We start from the raw sequence: 21,631 nt of genomic DNA, 5'->3' as shown, positions 1-21,631 counted from the left end.
ATTCCTCTGTATATATTCTCTATTAGACTATAGGCACCTTTTTAAAGGTAAGATCCATGTCTGCCTATAGCCATATGGATCACTTAGCAGAGTGGTTTGCACATTATAGGCACTTGGTAGATATTTTCCACCTAAAGTATATTTTCCTTAAATAATCCTGGCCTCAATTCATTTTATTCATTCTATATACTCAGAAGAGAATATTCTTCTTCTATTTTCTGTGTATCCAAAGCTGATCTCCTCCATAAAACCTCTCCTAATTATCCAGCCTAAACTTTTGCAGGTGATGGATATGTTTATTACCGGGATTGTGGTGACAGAAACACAAATGTATACACATGTCCAAACCCACCAAGTTATGGACACTGATTATGTGCATTTGATTTCTGTATATCTCAATAAAGCTGGGGAAAAAATTTTAGAAGAAAAAAATATAGAGTGGAGTCTGGATTCTAATCAATGTAATTTTTTTTTTCTAATCAATGTAATTTATTAGCTGTTGATGTTGGGCACATTACTTAACACTTCAGTGCTTCAATTTCTTAATATGGAAATAATAATAGCATTTACAGGGTTTTATATTTTCTCTAAGGATGAAATGAGTTAATTCCTATAAAGTAAATAAAATAGTGATGCCATATTATAAGTACTCAATAAACATTAATTCCACATTCTCCCTCATGGTTCATAATCCTTATTTGGCAATGGTTATTTACCAATGGTGACTTATTTTCTATTTTCGTGAGGAACTTAAATTTAAATCAGGTATTATTAATGGATTTTTAATAGGCATATCTTATTTTCTTAAATAAAGCATGGGATAACTCTGATCTTTGAGGATATTCTATATGCCAACAACTCTGCTAAGTGCTTTCTATAAGTATTTTACCCAATACTCAAAATAACAGTGTGAGTTAAAGATTATTTCCATACTACAGATAAAGCAAAACAAAAACAAAGATTGAGAGAGCGTAAGCAACTGAGATAGTTCTTGAAGGCAAAGATAATATTTAATTTATATGTTTCCCAGAAGGCTTGACACATATTCATTAACACAATTACTATCTATGTTCAATTTTCTTTATTGCTATGTATTTAGTTGCTATGATATTTGAGGTATGTATTCTTGTTATATTAGTTTGCTTTTTATTTTTAATATACTTTAGTACAGTAACCTTATTTTTTGCTTTTAACATGATCTTTTAAAAAGTTTACCTAAGATTCCAATATAAACCTTTCTCCCACATCAATAACAAGAGCATGATACACCTTTAGTATATCTTAATACAGCCAGAGACTTTTAAAAAATATTCTCCATGCATTTGTCCTATCAATTTGTGTTTAGCTTTTAGCTTTGTTGTATTCGGTTGGGACTAATGCTATTTCTATGGGAACTTACTAGTGTTGAAAGAAATTCTAGAAAACATTTGCTCTACACTTTGGATTTACCAAGGTGGGAAATGGGGCTCAAGCAGATGGGGAACATTTCACTAATTCTTAGCCAGTCAAAGGCACAGAAAGAACCAGAACCAGAATTCCTTTTTCCCACTGTTGACGTATACCCATATACAAATCAATGCCATGTTTTTCATATCCTATCCCATTCCATCTACGCTGTGGCTTTGGACCAGTGCCTTCAGTTCACCTGTTATTACACATCCCCAAACAGGGAGCAAGGGGAAGACATGAAAACACTAAATATTTGAAGAAGGGAAAGCTCTGTGCAGTGTTTCCACCTCTGTGTCTTTGCTCCTCCTCCCTCCCCCCCCAAATACAATCTCCTTTCTCTACACGTCCTTAAAGTGACGCTACTCAAACTGGGGTCCAGGGATGGGGATCTAAGAAATGTCTATCACCCTGCAATGAGACAGAGTACAAAAACAGAGAGGGAGTATTTAGGAAAGAAGGTAACACTTCAATAGGGTAATTTATTCCTGTTAAATCTCATAATGGTGAAACTTGGCCTTCCATTTTGTATTCTCTTTATTTCATTTTCTTAGTAATTAATTTTAATTGTGCTCTATACACAAATTTTGGCCTCCCAACAGATTGAGGAGGAAATAGTTTTTATCACAGAAAATTTGGGAGGCGCTGATTTAAAAGGCCCAGGTTCAGGTGCCACCAGTTTCTTTATGAAGCCTTCCTGATGCTCCTGATGAACAGAGCTTTTAAATTTTATAATATCTCACATAAGCCTCTCTTATGCCTCTTACAGCTTTCTACCAAGATTAGTAATTATTTATGTGTTTTTTCTTATTTCTTCTGAGTAATTACAACCTCCCTGAGGACAGGTTATGTATCCGTAACACCTCATAGTTGACATATAGTTCATAAATTCACATTACCCTCATGGACTGGATGGAATAACCATTCATAATTATTCACAGATTTGGAGGAGAGAATGTTGAAAAAAATACAACAGGAACATCTTTTCCCAAACTCGCATAGGGGAATAACTGAGAGTGCAGAATTTAGACCCTATTCACTTCCACATTTTGTATATAAATATTTAGACCAGTGAGGAACCTGAACACATACAGAAACCCTATTTCTGCCTAAGGAGAAGCTTTTAAGTTGTCAGAAATTTGTTTTAAAATCACATTTGTATCTCAAGAAACTGCACAGTACCCTTGCACTTTTAGTATGAGCTAAACAGATAGCACAATGACGGCGGTCTCACAAACCGATTTCCAGAACGCTCCGTAGTGTGCAGATGCACACCAACTCCAATGCACCCAGCTTCAAATCCTTTACCAGTGGAGCTGATAATACTCTTAATTAATAATTAAGAAAAACAGAAGGCATTTACTTCAGAAACCAGCTCTAGCCCCCACTCACCAAAGTATTCATCAGCAGGTGGATTTTCCATATCATACAGCATCTTCTTGGTCAGGTGTTCGAGCTCATCTTCAGGGCGGAATGAGCTGGGGACAGCTGGAGGCCCCATGGAACCTGTTTGTCCACCCTGAAAGGCAGAAGACACATAGTTCTTTAAGTACAGTCTAGACAATCAAGACAATCACATAGTATTTGCATTGTAGGCAAAAAAGTACTGGACATGGCTATTAAGAGATCTGGGGTTTACAATCAGTTTTATCAGTTCTTCAGGGTCTGACCTGAGACACACCATCTTACAGGATCCACTTGTCTTATCGAGATGAGTCATCTATTGGGCTTTAGAAATCCATGTTTACAACAGTAGGGATTCATTCCATTCAACAATTACTAAGCAGTCACTATGTACCAGCTGTATATTTATAAAAACAAGATATGTAGATTCCCCCCCCCCCCGACTTGAGGAGTTTATGGTCAAGTGAGAGATTCAGGTCCTTCAATAATTAAAGATAAAGCAACTATAGAAAGTGCACAACCAGGGTACATAAAGGGACCTCTCCTGTAGCCTAAAAGGAAGAATTCCAGAGGAGAGGCAGGTCCAGACTAGGACTTACTCAGCTGAAGGGCAGGAAACTTACAGGTGGAAGTTTTTCACATTCAGGTGAGGAAAAGGCCACGTGGCACAGGGGCTCCTGACAGTTGAATATTTCTGCACTATGTATAAAACTTGAGGTAGGAGATGAGGTGGGTCTTACGGGGCACAGGGGTGCAGAAAGTGAATGACCCTGTGTTCCAGTTAAGGAGGTTGAGTAGCTTCTCCCCGTAGGACTACAAACAGCCACATACCAAATGGGGAAGGTACATCAATAGTATTGATACGGGATTGGTGTTTAAATAGGTGGGTGAGCCAGAATTATAGCAATGTCAGGGAAGCGAGTGTCAGGGGAAAGATTACTTGAGATGTTCAACCAAGAATCTGAAGTATGTAGAGAAAGAAGGAAGGCCAGATGCCAGATGTAAAATAGCTTTGCACTATGTAAATAAAAGGGAACTTATTATTGTATTTCCCTTTGCCTATATTATAGCTTTGCCCATTTCCAATATCACACCCCAGTATCTTTATTCAAAGTGCTTGTAACAGAGAAAAACTTACAAAAAGTTAAAAATGACATCCACAATAGCTGATGGGGAGAGCTGAGATTGTGAGAATGTTCTTCCCTTGATGCTTATGTATTCTTAAGTTGTTGATCAAGAGACTCTCCTTTCATGAACAGTTTACAAGAATCAGTTCAACAAAACCTGAAGCTGCATATTCATTCACCTGTTATCCTCACTATAGCAAATGTGTTCTTGGATGTGAAAATCCTGTAAAGTATAAATCCCTGTACAAATGTTTTATCCTTACTACCAACATTTATTTCAACCACTCCAAGATGCATATTAATTATTTGTGTGATGTCTGAGGCATAAAATGCCTTCTACACATATGTGAAGTTGTTAATTGGCACCTACTTTGGACTTTCTCTGTAGTTATTTTCCAATTTTTTAGGATTTTAAAAAATGGATAGAAAGTTGGAACATAGACATACAGAAGGCCAAAAAAGGTCAAGAACTTTTTGTGTTGGTTATTAGTCTTACCCTGGGATTTTATTTCATTGTTGGGCAGTTTGGATTGGAGAATGGACAGCAGTGAGCAAACTATGACATGTGGCTAGCGTGACAAAGACAAAAAATAGAGCTGCATGCCGAAATCTCTTATTCATTGTGAGATAAGGAAATCTGACACCCAAAAAGATCAGTGCAGAGCTAGTTATGATAAACCCAGCACAGGGGCCCATCCTAGACTCATTTATTCAACAAACATTAAATGTTCAATGGAAGGCCTCCCCTAAGGTGCAAATAACATTTGAACATTGGATGAGTGATTTGCTAGTAATATTAAATATTCAATGGCACAGATGTTATCCACTTCTAGGAAAATTTTGCAGAAATAATCATAAAATTATACGACCAAGGCCAGTCACAGGAACTATATGTGGAAAAAGAAGGAACCAAAAGTAACAGTGTAACTATCTGTCCATGGGTAAGAGGTCACTTAAATGGACAATGACAGATGCATACAATGGAATGTGAACAGGTTTTAAGAGAACATTATAAATCTATCTGTATAAGTATGAAAAAAGATGGTGTAGCCATGCTTATCAAAGGAACAGATCCAGTGATAGGATGGGAAATCTAAATGACGGCCCCATTTTTGAAAAGTAAGTACAGTTTATTTATCTACTTGATAAATTATTTTATCAATTTATTAAATAAATTATTTATCTAATTTATTAAATAAATTATTTATCTACTTGATAAAAATTTATTTATCTACTTGTTCTCTATATAGGTAGGGAAAAGAGTCTGAAAGGACATATACTCCTGTGTTAAAGGGGATCATCTCTGGGTTTGGAATCCTGGGGGCCTTTTAATTTCTAAGTTTGTGTTTCTTTTACAGTATGTAATTCGACTTCTGCAATCCATGAAATACAACTTTTCAAATGCAATGAATTCAAGTGATAAAGATAGGCTGGAGACTAGCAAAGCCCTGGAATGGGCTAACCCAGGTCAAGGGCGAGCTCTCAGAGGAGCCAAAGGCTGAAGGTGGGACACAGTTGGGTGTGAGTGGGGAAAAATGCAAGTGGTTCTGTGTTTAAAACTGAAGAGGTGAGAGAAAGGAAGGGCCAGCTCACAACTGCCACGCCATCCTGGGCACTTCAGTCTTTTCTAGGGGCCAGGGGCTCTAGGCCCTGTGTGAGACCACAGGCAACTCTGGAAATCGGATGCACTCAACTCCCTTTTGGCAGAGACTGGCATTCATAAAAAGACACACCAACTTTACTTACAATTTCAGGAAGCTCACAGGCTACAGGGAACATATCTAAAGACCCTCAGGTAGGAACGTCCAGGCAACAGAAACCTCAGTGGGGATTTTCAGCAGGGAGGGGAGCTCGTCAGATTAGAAAGGTCTCTCTGGAGTGGAGGGAGGGTGGGAGAGCTATGAGCCTGGGATGAGGTGGCGAGGGGCGAAGCTTATCCTAAAACATTTGTGGCCAGAGAGTGAAGGGACATACTGTGTGGCAGTGGCACGAGAGTTGGAGACAGAGTTTAACTCTGGCAATGGCTGGATGGACCTTGGACCTTAGAGGACCTTGGGAACTCTTTGTCACTTCAGATTTCCTTCTGTAAAATGGGCTTGTCAACACCACCTCACAGTCTCTGTGAGGATTAAAATTAAATTGCGGGGCACCTGGGTGGCTCAGTATGTTACACGTTTGACTCTCAATTTCAGCTCAGATCATGATCTCAGGGTTTTGAGATCAAGCCCTGAGTTGGGCTCCATGCTCAGCAGGAAGTCTGCTTGAGGTTCTCTCTCTCCCATTCCCTCTGCCTCTCCCCGTGTGATGCTCTCGTTCCCTCTCTGAAATAAATAAATAAATAAATAAATATTTAAAAAAAATCAGAGAGCTTGCATCTCATGCTGTAGAGAGCTTAACTGCTTTCTCAAACCATGGTAACAAAGGGACTCTCTTTGGATGCCCAACCCACCTCTGAGGGAGGGGATAATCCCAGTTCACGTGACAGAACTGAAGACAAGGATGGAAAAATGGCCTACATCTTGTTTTCTAGGCTTGCAATAAGAAGAGAACCTAAGCCCCAAATAGGCTGTCATCTAACTCCAAATGCCATGCATTTTTCCGACCAAACACTGCTTCCCATGGAGAAAGTGGAGACATGTATGAAATATTACCTGTAGTAGTAATGACATTGGCTGTTTTAATTTAAATCAACAACTATTAAGGAAACTCTGATCATTCCTGGTCCCAGTGTTAGGGCAGACCCTCGGGGAGTGGTCACGGCTTATCACGGTCTGGGCCTCCTGCATCTGCTTCCCTTTTAACATCAAGTAAGGCAGCAAGAAGGCCAGCCAGGGGCGTCCTCTGCCAGCAATTTAGATTCTACCCTAAGCACTTGCATTACAAGTAGAGGTCCTTCTTTCAAAGTATTTATTTACCCTGTCAGGACTTCACAGATTTTAAGACAAATATATCATTCCTCTTATTCTCCAAATACTTCCTATTTGCTTGCGATACGGTTTCTGAAATAACGTATTTGGAAAGGTGTTTTCCTTTTCTTTTACATTCTAATCCCATATAAATGCTAGCCTTGGATTCCTGGCTTTTCTTATGAGGAAGGACCCCCAAGAGAACATCTCTTCCAGAGTCTGTGAACGTTATTTGGCCATAGAACGCCCCCTGGTCTCTGCCCCCAAACAGTGCACAAAACTGAACATCCATGGAAAACATATTGCTAAAAACACAGGGTCCTCAGTGTCTGCATGTCTCTCACATGAAGGAAGATGCAGCCCAGGCCTTTCTTTGAGGTTCAAGTCCTTTAAGTACTTTAGGGCTTTTCTCCCTGGGGTGAAGAGACCCCTCTTCATTTCTCTTTCTCAGGAGTGTTAGGGACTCTACACGTCCTAAGAAAAGGCAGGCAACTGTCCAATGTATCTTTTAAACAAACAGCTTCCAGTATTGTGTCTGGGTAATAGAACATGATTGAAAATTTGTGGGGTGGGGCCGGGAAGGGATTTGTTACTTTTTTTTTGTTTTCTATTTCTTCAAACACAGAGATGTGCACAGGATCAGCAGTATAGCTACTGTGGCATCATAATAATTCCTTGCATTTCTGTGATGCTTTGCAGGGTGCCTGTTTTCACACCCCCATAATCCAAATGTTTATGCAACAGCCCCGTGTAATCAGTAATCCTCCTTTAGGATGAGCAAGGTGAGGCCCGGAGAGGGAAAGTGAGCAGCCTTCAGGGCGTCTAGGACCAGCCCTGAAAATCAGTGGTGGAGTCCTGACTGCCACCACTGTGCTGAGTTGGGCATGTCCCAGTGACACAGTGGTGGCTGGCTCTCAGTGCCCGGGGCATCTACACGCCCTTCTACTCCATTCTTCTGTAGTGACTTGGATTTTTTTCGGAGTGGAGGTCTACTGCTAAACAGTGAAACGAAAGTCCTGCAAAGCAAATATAAACAAAGCCTCAAGCCTTTGCTAAGAAAAAGACATTCTTCTAAGTATCAATATTAATCACTAATAGGTATGTTCTTTGAAATGCCTGAAACTCCTAGAAGGGGCAAAACGCACTGTATGGCCTAGAGATGAGTTACTGAGAAATGGATTTCAGAAGACTGCTTCAAAATTCTCTTAAACGTGCCTTTCCCAAGAAATTGCCAAGAGCCGGGCACTATCATTTTAAACTCAAATTATTCCTGATTCCCCCACCCTGACAACTCACAGTTTAGGAAGAAAGAGACGTGAAAATAGAAAAGCACAATAAAGTGTAAATACTAAAACACAGGGATGAATTCAGTGATCTGAGATGGGAGAAGGCTATTGCGAAAGGTATTACCTCTTAGTTTGATCTTGAAGGATAAGTTGGATTTCAACAAATGAAAGAAAGAGAGAGAGAAGACAAGGCATTCTAAGAATAGCATGTATAAAAGAACATGCATATTAGAAAAAAAAAAGAAGTTAAGAAAGAGGGGAGGAACAGAGCTAGATGAGGCTAAAGAAATGACCTGTGGTCAATGTCAAGACTGCGGTCGGTAACACAGAATCATCAGGAGATTTAAAAACCGGGTGTTCACTCTGTCAAAGTCACGTTATTGAAATATACATATTGGCAACATCTTCGAACACCAAGTCTAATGACACCTTAAAAAATGCAACCAGACAGCACGGTACTTGTGAGCAATTTAATGGCTAATATGCTTAAGGACTCCGATAGTTACTAAGTGAGGCAGAGACTGCTAACTGCTCTCCAAAATCGATTTCCTCCTCTTTCTGGGCACACAGCTGGACTCCACTCTCTCTTGCAGTTAGATGTGGCCATGGGAGGCACAAGAAAGGAGGAGCCATACTCTGTGGACAGCTATCCACTGCCCAGGCTGGTCTTTCTCAAATTGCTCTTCAAGGGAGACGGGGAAGAAATATACTCAAAGGTTAATGGCCGAAAATGATGGGAGAGTGGTTTATATTCCTTCCCTTTATATTTTCCTTTATGTCCCCTTTTTTATAGTAAAAAATTTTTTCCCCCAAAAAACACTTTTTTTTTTTTTTCTTGACACAAAAGTGTCAGAAAATGGAAAATGTCCAAGCATCTGCAACTGGTTCCTCTCTGTCACGGTTCTTTTCTTGCTAGCAGCCCAGCTTATAATATTCCGGGGAAGGCTTATTATGAATACTGTAGCCAAATCTGGATCTAGGTCCCGAGTAAAAGTTATGGGTGGGACTGTACAAAAATCAGGACTGTTTCTGCAAACAAAGTAAGTATGGACAGAGTCCTCTGTGAGCAAGGGAACTGCCAGGTTAAGAAGAACACAAATAAGGATATCGTCATATTTATGTATCACTTGACGGTATTGGAAGGGTTTTATATATTCTTACATAGGAACCCATAAGCATAGAGGGACCTATTTATTTCTCTAATCCGTGTTCTGCCTTTAAGTGGTCCAGTAATTTTGATCAAATCATTTCTATTCCCCAAGCCTTAGTAGCATTCTGTGCAAAATGATGTGTTCAAAGAGTCCTTTGATTCTACCCTAGCTTATTTTTGTGCCCGTAATATGCAGGGCACATATCATTACAGATATTTATAGGGAAATCACAGATAATTCCTATTTTTGGGTACTTTGTAGTCTATAAAAACAGACACACACTGAGTAAGTGGAAACATCATCATTAAAGAGATTTCCATTTACAGGAGGATTTAAACTACTTGTCAGCATCCCCTGAAACAACCTAGAACTTCATTCAGCATTCTGAATCTGAGTAAGCGGCTGGCAGGTCACAGGGTTTCTTCAGCCTACTGAACTTTCACTACATGTGGTGCATGAAAATCAAGAACAAAGGTTCAACACCCTATCCAACCACCACCCCTCCTTGGGTGGAGCAAGAATTTCCCCAGCCCTCCTAAATAAAAAAGGAAGCACAGCAAACAGCCTGCACCAGGGGTGCAAACAGCGAAGACCCCAAGGAGAACACCTACCACCTTGAATCTCTATCACCACCAATTTAACTATTTAAATATATGTGTTAAGGATCCATTTTACAAAATGGCAACCCACCCTCTGTCATCAGGTCAGCCTCTTGAGTAACTCTGATTCTGACCTCACAGTGGGTCATTTTTCTCCTGCGAGTCCTTACCCGCCACCCTTTGCCTAGTTACAAAGTGCTAGATAAGTTGAACTTAGTACAAATCTGAACCTTACCAGAAAAGCACCACCCCAGCAGATAAACACCGGGAAAAGACAGCCAAGATGTTCAGAGAGATTACATGATAATGAATACTCTATCACTCGGGGACCAGAGCTGCTCACTTTTCTTGTCCATTTGTAATGATGTACAAGAGGTTCCTTCTCTCAGAGGGAAAATAACTTCAATTATGTGTTCTTGAAAAAAGAAACATTGAAATTATCTTCTTTCAAAAGGTAGAATTAGCCCCATTTTGGAGCTGAAAGCCTGCCAGAAAAAAATATATTTCTGATATTTTCCTTCCTTTTTTTCCCCTTCTATTTAACTATGTCAAGTTTGCAGTTTGCAATTTCCTGAGGCTGCTTCTCCTTTCTGACTCTCACTGAATTATCATACTCTACTCTCAAAGTCTCACTTTTAATGGAAGGAGCACCCTTTCAGGCCAAGGGCAGAAAATCTGCTGCATACCCACTCTGCTTCGGGTTAAAAGCAGTGGGCCGCAGGGAAGGAAGGGGCTGGATGAACTGCCACTTAACAACTAGAAACCCACAAATGGATACTCCTCACAGCTGCAGAGGAGCAGAAAAGCGTGCTCTTAGTTCTCCTATTCTTAAGTTCCATTTTCTTGGAGAATGAATGGTAAGGCCACAAAGAAGACCCAGAAATGTTGACTTGAAAAAGTTGATTCTAGCTTTGAAGCCCATTCCAGTTAGTTTTCAACATTCAAAAGCCTGATTTTCTTACAACCCCTTTCTCATATTCTCTTTCCTGGGCCTTGCATCGATGCCTCTAAATCACCTTTCTTCAGCCAAATTAGCAGTCACAGCCAAGGCTGGATGATTCTGAATTACAGTATAGTAGACGTCACTGCAGCGGGAATCGGGGGGATTTACTTGGTGTCCGCTAAGGGGTCGTGTGCTGTTTGCGCACAGGGAGCGATGGTGATGTAGGCTGAGCAGAGAGCAAGGTGGCTCCTCTCCACGCTCACCACTCTCAGTCAGGTAGCCCCAGAGTGCCTGGGCGTGGAGCATGCTGGTTCCCAGGCCTGATGTCTGGGGCACCGTTTCAGTTCCCTGGTGTTTGTTTCTCTATTATGGATTTTCTCATCCAGCAACTGGAAGTTAATAATATCTAATTCATATGAGGAACCTTTGTAAAATATTAAACATCACATAAGTGGCAGTTCTAATTACCAGGAGGGACAGCTTACAAACCACTAACAAAGATGATTTTCTTCTTGGAAGTGGGATGTCTGCCGAGTAAGACTCTCTTGAGCTCTGTATTTGCTGATAGAGCACTTCAGCGGAGTATATCTGAATTCACCCTAACTGTTTCAGCAAGAGATGGAATCATTCTGAGTTCTTTTAACTAAACACCTTGAAATATACAACATTTGGTGGACAACACACCTTGCTGGCTCTCCAAATGGTCAACCGCCCCACATTCTAGCTTTTGGCACCAAAAGATAAATTGTACAGCAGGGCTCTCATGTCTGGCTCTTTGGAACAAGGTAGCCTCCCTCATGCTTTCCTGCGGTGATGAATTTCAGGCAGAAAAGGCACCACTACAGATGCTGTCCCACCTGGTAGGTAAGAAGTAGGAACGGTAAGAGGCAGGAAACCCAGAGTCTCAGCGTCAGGGAGAAGTGAGTTCAAAGATCTCTTGCCAACCGACACCACAGCTCCCACATCAGTGCTCCCAGGCAGCCCTCCTTAAGGGAGAAAGGGAGTTGCCTCTGTGGGGTGGTAAGATCTCTCTCATTTCACTCACCTCTTACATACACTGTTTCTACCCAAGGATAAAAGAACCTATTTCTACAATACTATAGCTAAAACCCACATGTTTTCCCCCCCATTAATCAGGCCTTCTGTATGTTATGTCTAAGGGATTAGCTGTAACAAAGGCAAGACAATTACAAGACATTATTTCCATTGGAAGGTTTCACCTCAATGAGACACAAGCTATGAAAGTTTTTTGGGAAGGAACTGTCTTTCAAGGTTGTTTTCAAACTAAACCAGGTCTTGGGTCTTCGCTGTGCCCCACTAGTTAGTGCCTGGCCATGACTTCTGAGAAAACCTTTCATCTTCATATGGTTTCCTGAACAATGGAAAGAACTAGTTTCTCCAACAGTGGGAAGAAACATCCTACCCCAACACACTCTCCCACCGAAAAGTCCTCCTCAACCAGAAGCTACATTCTCATAAAGCTGTATCAGACACCATAGTGTGCCTCCCATTAGGACTCCTTCCTTGACCGTGGTTCTAATCCACTGTGTTCAAAATGGAGTTTTAGCAATTCCTTATCATTAACTGGACTGTCTCATAATTCTTGCCATTATCACGGTATCACAGTTCTTGCCATTCTCAGTATATTAAAACAGTACACCTAATAATTACAGATGTATAAAAACATATACGTGAGAGTGCCCACATGTGTCTATGTGGTAGGTATAAAAAAAGCAGATACCAGAGGGAAAATATACCAAAATAGCTCATGCTTGGCTGGTGAGATTATGAGTAATTTAAACTTTTTCCTAATAATTTTTAAATTATCTACATTGAATATAGTAAACATGGATGACCCTTAGAAAATAATAAGTAGACTTTACAAAACATGGGATTTCTGTCTTTTCTTTAGTATTTCACATACGAAGCCAGAAGGGAATGGAGAATCTAAGGTGGGGACAATTTGTTGAAAAAAATAAAAGCACCTAGATTTTCAGTCCTGATATGCACAGAAACACTTTCCTACTGTACAAGCTGTTTCTATCTAGTGGGCTTGACAGATGCCTGAACGTGACACAAGACACTGAAATAACATGCAAATCAGTTTTTCGGTTTTAATATGCAAATATGACGCTTGGCACATCACTTTCCATGGCTGAGGTAAACTGCTGTTTTTGAGTTTTTCGTGGGAAATGCATGCCAGCCAACAAATGGTTAACTCCCCATATTTCACCTAACACAAGGTGGTTTTCATTTGAGTCAGAAAGGTTCTTGCTCAGCGATCCACAGCACTTCGGATGCAAAGAAAGGGCACGTGTTTTGTTCAGTAACAATGCCACTGGCAGCAAACAAGCATGCCCTCCCACAGACGCACCAATCACACTGGATTTCTAGGCCTTGGCGGGGAGGCAGGCAAAGTGTCTGGGCCTTGGCGGGGAGGCAGGCAAAGTGTCTCCGTGAGAATCACAGAGAAAAAGTTTTTTGCTTGACCCAGGAAAATCAAATCAGAGTAGTTCAACATTGTGAGAAGATTAGCTTCTGGCTGGAGACAAAGAAGAAGGGGTCAAAAGTCCCTGCTTCTAGGGTATTTGAGCGGTGTGGAAAACTGTAGCCTCTGGTGAAATCTACATTAAATTATCCACAAATACTAGTAATTAGGTATTGAGGCAATCATCAAGATAATTGAGAGACATCCAGTTCAAGGAATTCATAATCCAGTCAGTCAGTCAAGGCTCCTGAAGGAGAAATACAAGAATGAAACAAAGCGTTGCCCATGGATGGTAGTCAGTATGGCTTAGATGCCTGAGAGTATAAGCCCTAGGGGCGACCTACCTGCTTGGGTTCAAAGCCCACATCCTCTACGTACCAACAGTGTGACCTGGGGCAAGATGTTTCAGTTGACTAAATGTGTGTTGCCTAAATCATAAAATGGGGTCAATTGGGTTTGCCTCATGAGTTCACCGAGGAGGTCCATGTAACTCATTTAGCTGCTTCCACTAGCTAAGCAATTACTATTATCCTTAAACACAGGCTATGCTATATGAATATCACGTGAACGGATCAATGGATAATATGGATTCAGAGGAAAGAGAGGTGACAGTGGGCTAGAGCAGACCGAAAACATTCCAAGAGGATCAGGGGGCTTGATTTTAGGACTTGAGGGAAAGAGAGAAAACGCTTTGTAGTTCTATGGTCCTTTACAGCCAACAAAGAAGCCCGGTATAACACTCACCCACGCTAGATTTCAGTTAATGCTACCCAAAGCATGAGAGCATGTTTTCTGTACCAAGAAACAAAACAAGTTAGTGGTTTAAGTGACTATGTTAAGTGACTTAGCCAAAATCACACCCATAATAAGTGGCAGAGCCAGGAGTTAAACATGAGTCTTCTGATCCAAGCTCAGTGTTTTTCCACTAATTTACAGCTGCCTCTATATATTCATTTAGAAATATGAAACTTACATGATCTATCATAAAGGTTAATCAAGACAGTCAACCTCACTGATTAAAGCGTGATGCTAATTATATCAGAGGTTGGAGATCAATGTGGCCCCTTCTACTTTCAGAAACATTGATTGTGGTGTAATGGAGAAAGTGTGGGCTTCAGAAGCAGACAAAGCTGGTGCAAATACCAAGTTATATCGCTTCTTTTGTATAATATTTTTTTCAATGTCTCTTAGCATTAGCTTCTGCATCTGTAAATGGGGTTAGGGGGCAGGCAGGAGAGAGGGAATGCCCCAATGTCAGGGCCACTGTGACTAATACCTAAAATGGTACATGGTGTGTGCTCATATTTAACAGCGTCTCATGACTTGTATTAAATGCTCACAAACAATCTGTCACATCTGAGCTACGGATGTCTTTCAAATGTGGCAGGAAGGTGGATCAGGGAATATGAATGAGTCAGTGTCATTCATCAGTACGGTGGCAGAGGGAAAAACGAGCACACTCTGGTGTGAATGTAAAGACCAGCAGCTTTCTTATTGCTAACTGATGGTCAACCATGATTCACATAATAGTAATTCTCTTGTAGGAATTTCCCTCTCCATAAACTCTGAAAGACTGAAATGCGTAAGTGTTTAATTTATAATATTTACCGATTTATAACTGACGAGACTGAAAATAAACAAGAACACTGAGTGTTCAGCAGGGGCCAAGCAACGTTCAAAATATCTTACATCAACTCATTTACTCGTCACAGCCACCCCATCAGATGGTTACTATTCTGATTTTACAAATGAGAAAACTGAGGCACAGGGATCGCCCTGACGGGAACCGGGAATTTGGGATTTGAATCTCGTCATCAACTCCACAAAGTGCACACTTAACCATCGCACAAACTCTCTCAGCTGCTTGACCCATCTGCATCTTATTAGAGGGATTTTATGACTTCCTAGGGGAATTTTTTTTAAAGATGTATTTATTTGTTTTAGAGAGAGAAAGGGAGTGCGGGGGGAGGGGCAGAGGGAGAGAGAGAGAGAAAGAGAGAGAGAATCTCAAGCAGACTCCGTGCTGGGTGTGAACGCAGAGCCTGATGCAGGGCTCGATCTCAAGACCCTAAGATCAGGACCTGAGCCAAAACCAAGAGTCGGACACTTAACCGATTGAGCCACCCAGGCGCCCAGATTTTTTAGGGGAATTTAATCATATATTACAAAATCCTGAACTATCAAAGGAACCTTTCTTAAGCACAAATACTACATTTTATGATGTAATATTTCCTCCTTGTAGAAAGACGGCAAATGAGAAAAAAAAAAAAATAGCAAGCACCCTGGGTAATCCTGCTGCAGATGGACTGAGTACAGGACTTTGAGAGGCACGGTCAATTTTGAGATCTTCACTCACGATTCAGTGGGAGAAGTAGAACTGCTCTTCAAAAGATGACTTACTTAAAAAAAGACAAAAAAAAGACTACTTATTTCATCAGTCTCCGATACAAGCTGGCGTGTTAATGGCAAATCTTAAAATAGTAAAAGGAGATGATAAGTAGCACTGTACTTAAAGGTGGGTAAAGGGAAACACATGGAGAAGACACGAATGCACTTTCATGTGAAAAACTAAAAGAGAATGCCATGTTCTAGTGACCAAAGTAATATTTTTTTCTGCTGGGTTATGACCTAACTGTGAGTAAAATACTATGAAAGTATTGCATTTTACAAGAACTAAAGCCTTTCCAAAATGTGTCAAGTAGTAGTCTATCTGGGAGGAAACTCCAGATCCCCTGCAGACTCTCTGCGAATTTTAGAAACCGAAGACACACTAGAGGTCACCAAGAGGTAAAGGAGTCCCTTTATTTATAAAGTGAAAACTAAGGGTCCGGGAGGAAATGGAGTTGTCCAAGGTCACCTAGAAGAGGAGCGGTAGAATCAGCAAGAAAGCTCAAATCGGGGAAGCAAGTCTAATCCAAAGCTAGTTAGTTCACTTTCTGTCATGAAAGATTCACTGAGAACAGCGATGCATTCTTGATGCCCTATAAAGTATGCTCATTCTTGGTGAAAATTCTGGGAGCCCTAATCTACATTTATGCAGCATTCTGAGATCCCAAGATGGAAGTTGCTATACAGTGAAAATCATTGCTGTTATTCTCAGCGAGCCTACACAGGCTGACAACAGCTGGTACAAACAGATGTGGTCCACAGAGGTTTCTGTCAGGCTCTGCTGGGACCATCCCTGTGCAAGGCTCCTTTTCCTCGACTTAGCAAAGGGTGTTTCTCCTCAGTTCACGCAGACCCCTGAGCTTCTTGTTGCTATAGGGGAGCTCAGAGTCCTACTCAGGCTTTAATCCCTCCTCTCTCCCCTGCCGTAGATACTAGTTCTTAATGCCGTGCCTTTCAGAGACACGTGTCACGTGGTGAGAATTTTCTTCATCTCGGGCCTTACACAATGTCTGAGGATTACAATAATAACATCTGTGGAGTCACTACCCTGTCCATACATTCTCTCCTTGAACGTTAACTCTGAAGTAATCCAATGACATAAGTTCTTTTGCTACCTCCCTTTACTGATGAGGAAACACACAGAGAAGCTAAATAATGTGCTCCAAGTCACAGAGCGAGTATGAGAAAGAGCTAGGATCTGTGCCCAACCACACTGATCCTAGAAAACGTCTCCCAAGTTCCAGTCACTAGAGATTAAGACGCAGAAGAACAGGGTCCAAGGTGTCACTCCAATCAGAATGAAATGGTTTGATATAATTAAGTGCCACAAACATGCAAGGGGTTATTATTATAACATCGCCATGGATATCATCAAAAACTCTATGTCCATCTCTATCCTTCTAACTCTCCAGGGTAAGACGTAGGAAGCAAGTTATTACTGACTCCCCTCCTTTTCTCGTCAAAAAATATAATGCAGTGACTGACCCAGGTCATTCAGCTGTGCCTCAACCCTCACGACAAGGCTTAATATTAGTGACTCAGCCTTCAGCGTTTCTTGAATACAAAGAGTCTTTTGGCAAATTAGATGTTACAGTAACGTGGAAATGTTAAGAGTCACATTGTTTCACTTATGAGATGCAACTTAGAAAGCTTCTAATAACACAAAAACTAAACATAACCGAGGAGATGTCTGTAAATAATACATTTATTCCAAGCACATTTGCTCTGTGCCCTGTAAGTGTTAGTGCTACAGAAATAACTGAAATATGGGTCCCACCCTCTAGGAAATATGAGACACCTGGAAATCTCTAAAAATAAAATATCCAAAGTACAATGGTTTAATCACTGCTGCCAGGACACGGAGGAGATGGCTCAAGCTGGGGAGATGAAAGGACACTCCTAGGAAAGGGTGGCATTTTAATCAGGTCTGAGACAAAGACGGAATCCACACATCCAGGGATGTAACAAATGACATCCCAGGTCAAGACTCTAAGACGTGCACACAAGAGAGTCAAGCTGAAAGGTCACCATCTTTCATTCCAGGTAAAAACACATGTAACTGACCTCCGGCTCTTAATGTCTCTCTGTGTTTCTTTTGGATGATTTCATTGTCTGTGCTGTGCATGAAGATGTCAGGAATGTTTTAGGGAAAGTGAGGGAGCTGTCTGCTGGTATAGTCATCCCATATACAAGGCCATCTGGGGAAACATGTCTGCAGAGGAGCCCGGGACCCTGGCACGGCAGGTCAGCTGTTCTAGACTTGGGTGAACACTACATATTCAAATGCATGCTTTTTTGCCGCGGATCTTAAAAAAAAAAAAAAAATGGTTGCTTCGGGGTGCCTGGCTAGCTCAGTTGGTGGAGCATGCAACTCTTGATCTCGGTGTTGTCAGTTCAAGCCCCACACTGGGCTTAAAGAAAAAAAAAAAAAAAAAAAAAGTTGCTTTACTGAGAGGCTAAAGAAAGTGAGTCACAAAGTGGCTGTGATGATTTCTGATGCTAACAACTCCACGCTTGGAGGAGGGCCAGGGTGGAGAACCATGGCTGCCCCAGGACTGCGCTGCAAGGGCTATCTGCCATGTAAGGGATCAGGGGCACCGTGGGAGCTGGTTTTGTTAGTTTGTTTTTGCATATTCCATAGTGTTATGTGCTGTTTTTACATAAAAGCCTGGCTGCACGTTTCCAGAAGTCCTCTCCATTCGCTCCTTCGGTGTCTACGTTCCAGGGGATATGAGGTACATGTCACACGAAGCCAGGATTATCATAAAAGCGAGACTGAAACAGCTTGCTATGCTTGCCTGCCTCTGTAAGTTAATCCACAATCTTGGTAACTAGGAGTCAAGAATTTCTTTTTCTGATGAAGAACATACGTAGAAGATGAGGGCAGAACAGCCTGGCTGTTATGAGTTCTAGGTCTCTCTTTGCCGAGAGCCGCTGGGTACTCTCTACTCGTTTCCCCTCTCTGAGCCTGGTTTCCTCCAATGGCTCTTCCATCTCCTAATGCACACATTTCTCATGATAAGCACAGGGAGAAGGGGAAGTAAAATTACCCAAGTAGTTTGTGAACAGCAACATGCATAAAGGGGACACAAAAACCACCACCCACCACTACCACCACCACCACCACCACCACCACCACCATCATCATCATCACCATCATCATCATCACCGTTGACAGCTAAAATTTATTGAGCCAGGCCCCATTTTAAATGCTTCAGATGCACCTCATCCTCCCAACCTCCTGTCTAGGTAGTTGCTCTTACTGCCCTCACTCACCAGTGAGGAAATGGAAGCTGGAGTTCTAAGTAGGGTGCTCAGAGTAGCACAGCCAGGACTCAAACATGACTCTCGTCCATGGCACGCCACGTGTGGTTTTTCGTGCTGCACTGTGTTTTCTCTTCTCTACCCTCTAAATTTTTGGTTTGGTGTTATGTTGTTCTCATAACTAGAACATAAAACCGGTCAATCCAAACTGTATTTACTGGGCAGGCCCAAGGGGGCCGATACCGCCGTCGTCACACTTTGATTACACAGGTTAAGGCTAAAATGAAAAACGCAGAGGACCCCGTAAGCACAGGACCTCAAACTGACATTAAATGTAGCTGATACTGTCTCCTCTCTACAGAACACATGGACAGAAGTATCCCAAGCGGTAAAAGAAAGGGATCTTGGATGAAGATAAAAACAGTGACAAGAAGTACCAATAATTAGCAGCTAAAAATGTTCAGCCGTTGTACAAAATGGATGTTCTACAAGTTATATGTAATATAATTAAACCTCCTTCTACAAATGAGGAAACAAAGACCCGGGAAAGTTAAGTAGGTTGCCTACAGACTTGCAGGAAGTACAGAAGAGGGCAAGGCTCGAATCCAGGTCCATCCAGCTCTAGTATTTGTGTTCTTAACCACCGAGCTACCTCCAGAAGAGGGTGGATGATGTGGAAGGAGAGGAGAGTGCCTTGACTATTCTCTTATTCTACCTGGTTCTGACTACAGGGATCTCGGTGAGTATTTATAGAACCCATCTCTATTTCACACTGCTATTTATCATCCTTTAAAATGTGTTAGTGCTCAGGCTTGAAGGGAACACAGAAATTAGGCCAACCTCTCACTTCCAACTTGTAGATTAAAGGGACTTGGAACAATTTTGGGGAGGTCATTAGAAAAATCAGAAGTATAAAGTATAGTTAGGAAGTAAATGAAAACTTCTCTTTAAGCAAGTGGAGCAGTCCCTTTGAAGCAACATATTTTTCACTTCAAAGGGTACTTCATACTAGCATTACTATGGCAAACGTAGAAGCCTGTAGGTTTAGGTTTACCAAGCTGTAACTTCCAAAGCGAAAGCCTAAACCCACAGCGAACAGCAAGGTCAGACCAATACTGAGGTGCCATGTGCTATAACAAACATTGGTCTGAGGAACCAGAGAACAGGATCTAAGCCCAAAATCTGTCACAAACGGGTCACACGACCTAGCCTAATGTCACATCATCTCTCTAGGCCTCACTTGCCTCTTCTGGATCAAGGAGGTTCCACCTATGCTTCCCAAGGTAGGTTTGAAGATGACTACCCTTGGAAGCATCATATAAAGGTTTAAGAGTTTGTCCAATGTAAGTACAACACCTTGAGTAGCAGACATGGCCTATGATGGAACAACTTTACCTTATGATCAGTCAGTGCGAGAGACACAGTGATCTCACAGGTCAGAGAAGCAAATTCATCTTAGGAATCCCATTCTGAATTTCCTAAGGTCACTCACTGAGCCAAAAAATGAGCTCAGATCTCCTGATATACTGCCCTGTGCTAACCAGACAAAAAGCACTAATATCTTTTTAAAGTTTCCTTGATGGAAAAGCAAACCTCTTACAGCACAAGAAGCTATACAATGTAGGTAAGTCACTTTCCTTCCATGCATCCCAATCTCCCCAGTGATTGAATGAGTACAGTGAAGGGTACTAAATCCTACACTAGGACCTCAGAGAGACTTTATTAGGAATGAGTGAGATCATGAATTGTGAAAATGCTCTGGAAATAATAAAATGTCCAACAAAGGCCAGGGACAGCCAGCCAACACCTCCTCTTTAAGCCACCGTGAGAAGGACTTTGTCACCTGCAAATACAATTGATTGCATGAGCACAAGCAAATCCACTTCCCCTGCCAAGAAGATTTGTTGCCCTTGGTGAAATAATAGCATTTTGGCCAGAGAGGGAATTTCGTCATTTTCTTTTGACTTTGGTTCTGACTTTTGCAAGATGCATGCCTGGGATTCAGGAACTGAGCTTCCAGAACCCAACGCTGGCCCTGACTGTCGTTCATAGCCTGGAGTAAGTAACTTGGTCACTGACACTGAGCTGAGAAGGGGCCTGCTGGCTCCAGACCCCAGGCTGAAATCCTCCCAGACCTGAGGCTTTAAACTGGCCAGGCAGCAGGGGTGGACAGAATGACTACCATGCTCCAGGCACTGTGATATAGAGAGAACCAGACTGACAGAGCTCCTGCAGCATCAAGTGCATCCCATCCTTCTCTCATGGAATCTTTCCACATCTCAGCGAGGCAGGCACTAGTAGGCCCAATTTCCAGATCAGTGAACTGAGGTGAACAGAATAAAAAGAAGAGAGCTGGAATTATAATCCAGGTTGAACTCTGAAACTTAACACTTTTTTTCAGTTGAACAAAAGTGCCTGCCCTCCAGGAGCTCACAATCTAGTGGGAAAGTCAGAAAGGCAACTCAATAGACTGTGAGCTCCTTGAGGGCAAGGACCGTTTTTAACTCTCGAATCTTCAGAGCCAAGCATGGGGTCTGCCATGCAGAAGGTGCTCAAATAGTGTTTGCTGAGCAGCTAAACCATAATCAGATGTTTTCCCTCTCAAAATACAAATCTAATTCTATTATTC

At 41.6% G+C, this 21,631-nt stretch overlaps 1 protein-coding gene across 17 annotated transcripts in view; it reads right to left on the bottom strand.

Annotated features, from left to right (window-relative positions):
- Positions 1–21,631, bottom strand: part of LOC113918675 (LIM domain containing preferred translocation partner in lipoma) — a 667,221-nt gene that overhangs the window by 165,034 nt on the left and 480,556 nt on the right. For all 17 annotated transcript variants that reach the window (XM_027587354.2, XM_027587341.2, XM_027587344.2 and 14 more), the window contains one exon: positions 2,839–2,965. In XM_027587354.2, the coding sequence (XP_027443155.1) occupies positions 2,839–2,965 (127 nt within the window). The remainder of the gene's footprint in view (positions 1–2,838; positions 2,966–21,631) is intronic.

This window comes from Zalophus californianus, chromosome 1 (genome assembly GCF_009762305.2).
Source record: "Zalophus californianus isolate mZalCal1 chromosome 1, mZalCal1.pri.v2, whole genome shotgun sequence".
Classification (NCBI taxonomy): domain Eukaryota; kingdom Metazoa; phylum Chordata; class Mammalia; order Carnivora; family Otariidae; genus Zalophus; species Zalophus californianus.
The sequence above is the reverse complement of the archived record's forward strand: the minus strand, read 5'-3'. Positions and strand labels throughout refer to the sequence as shown.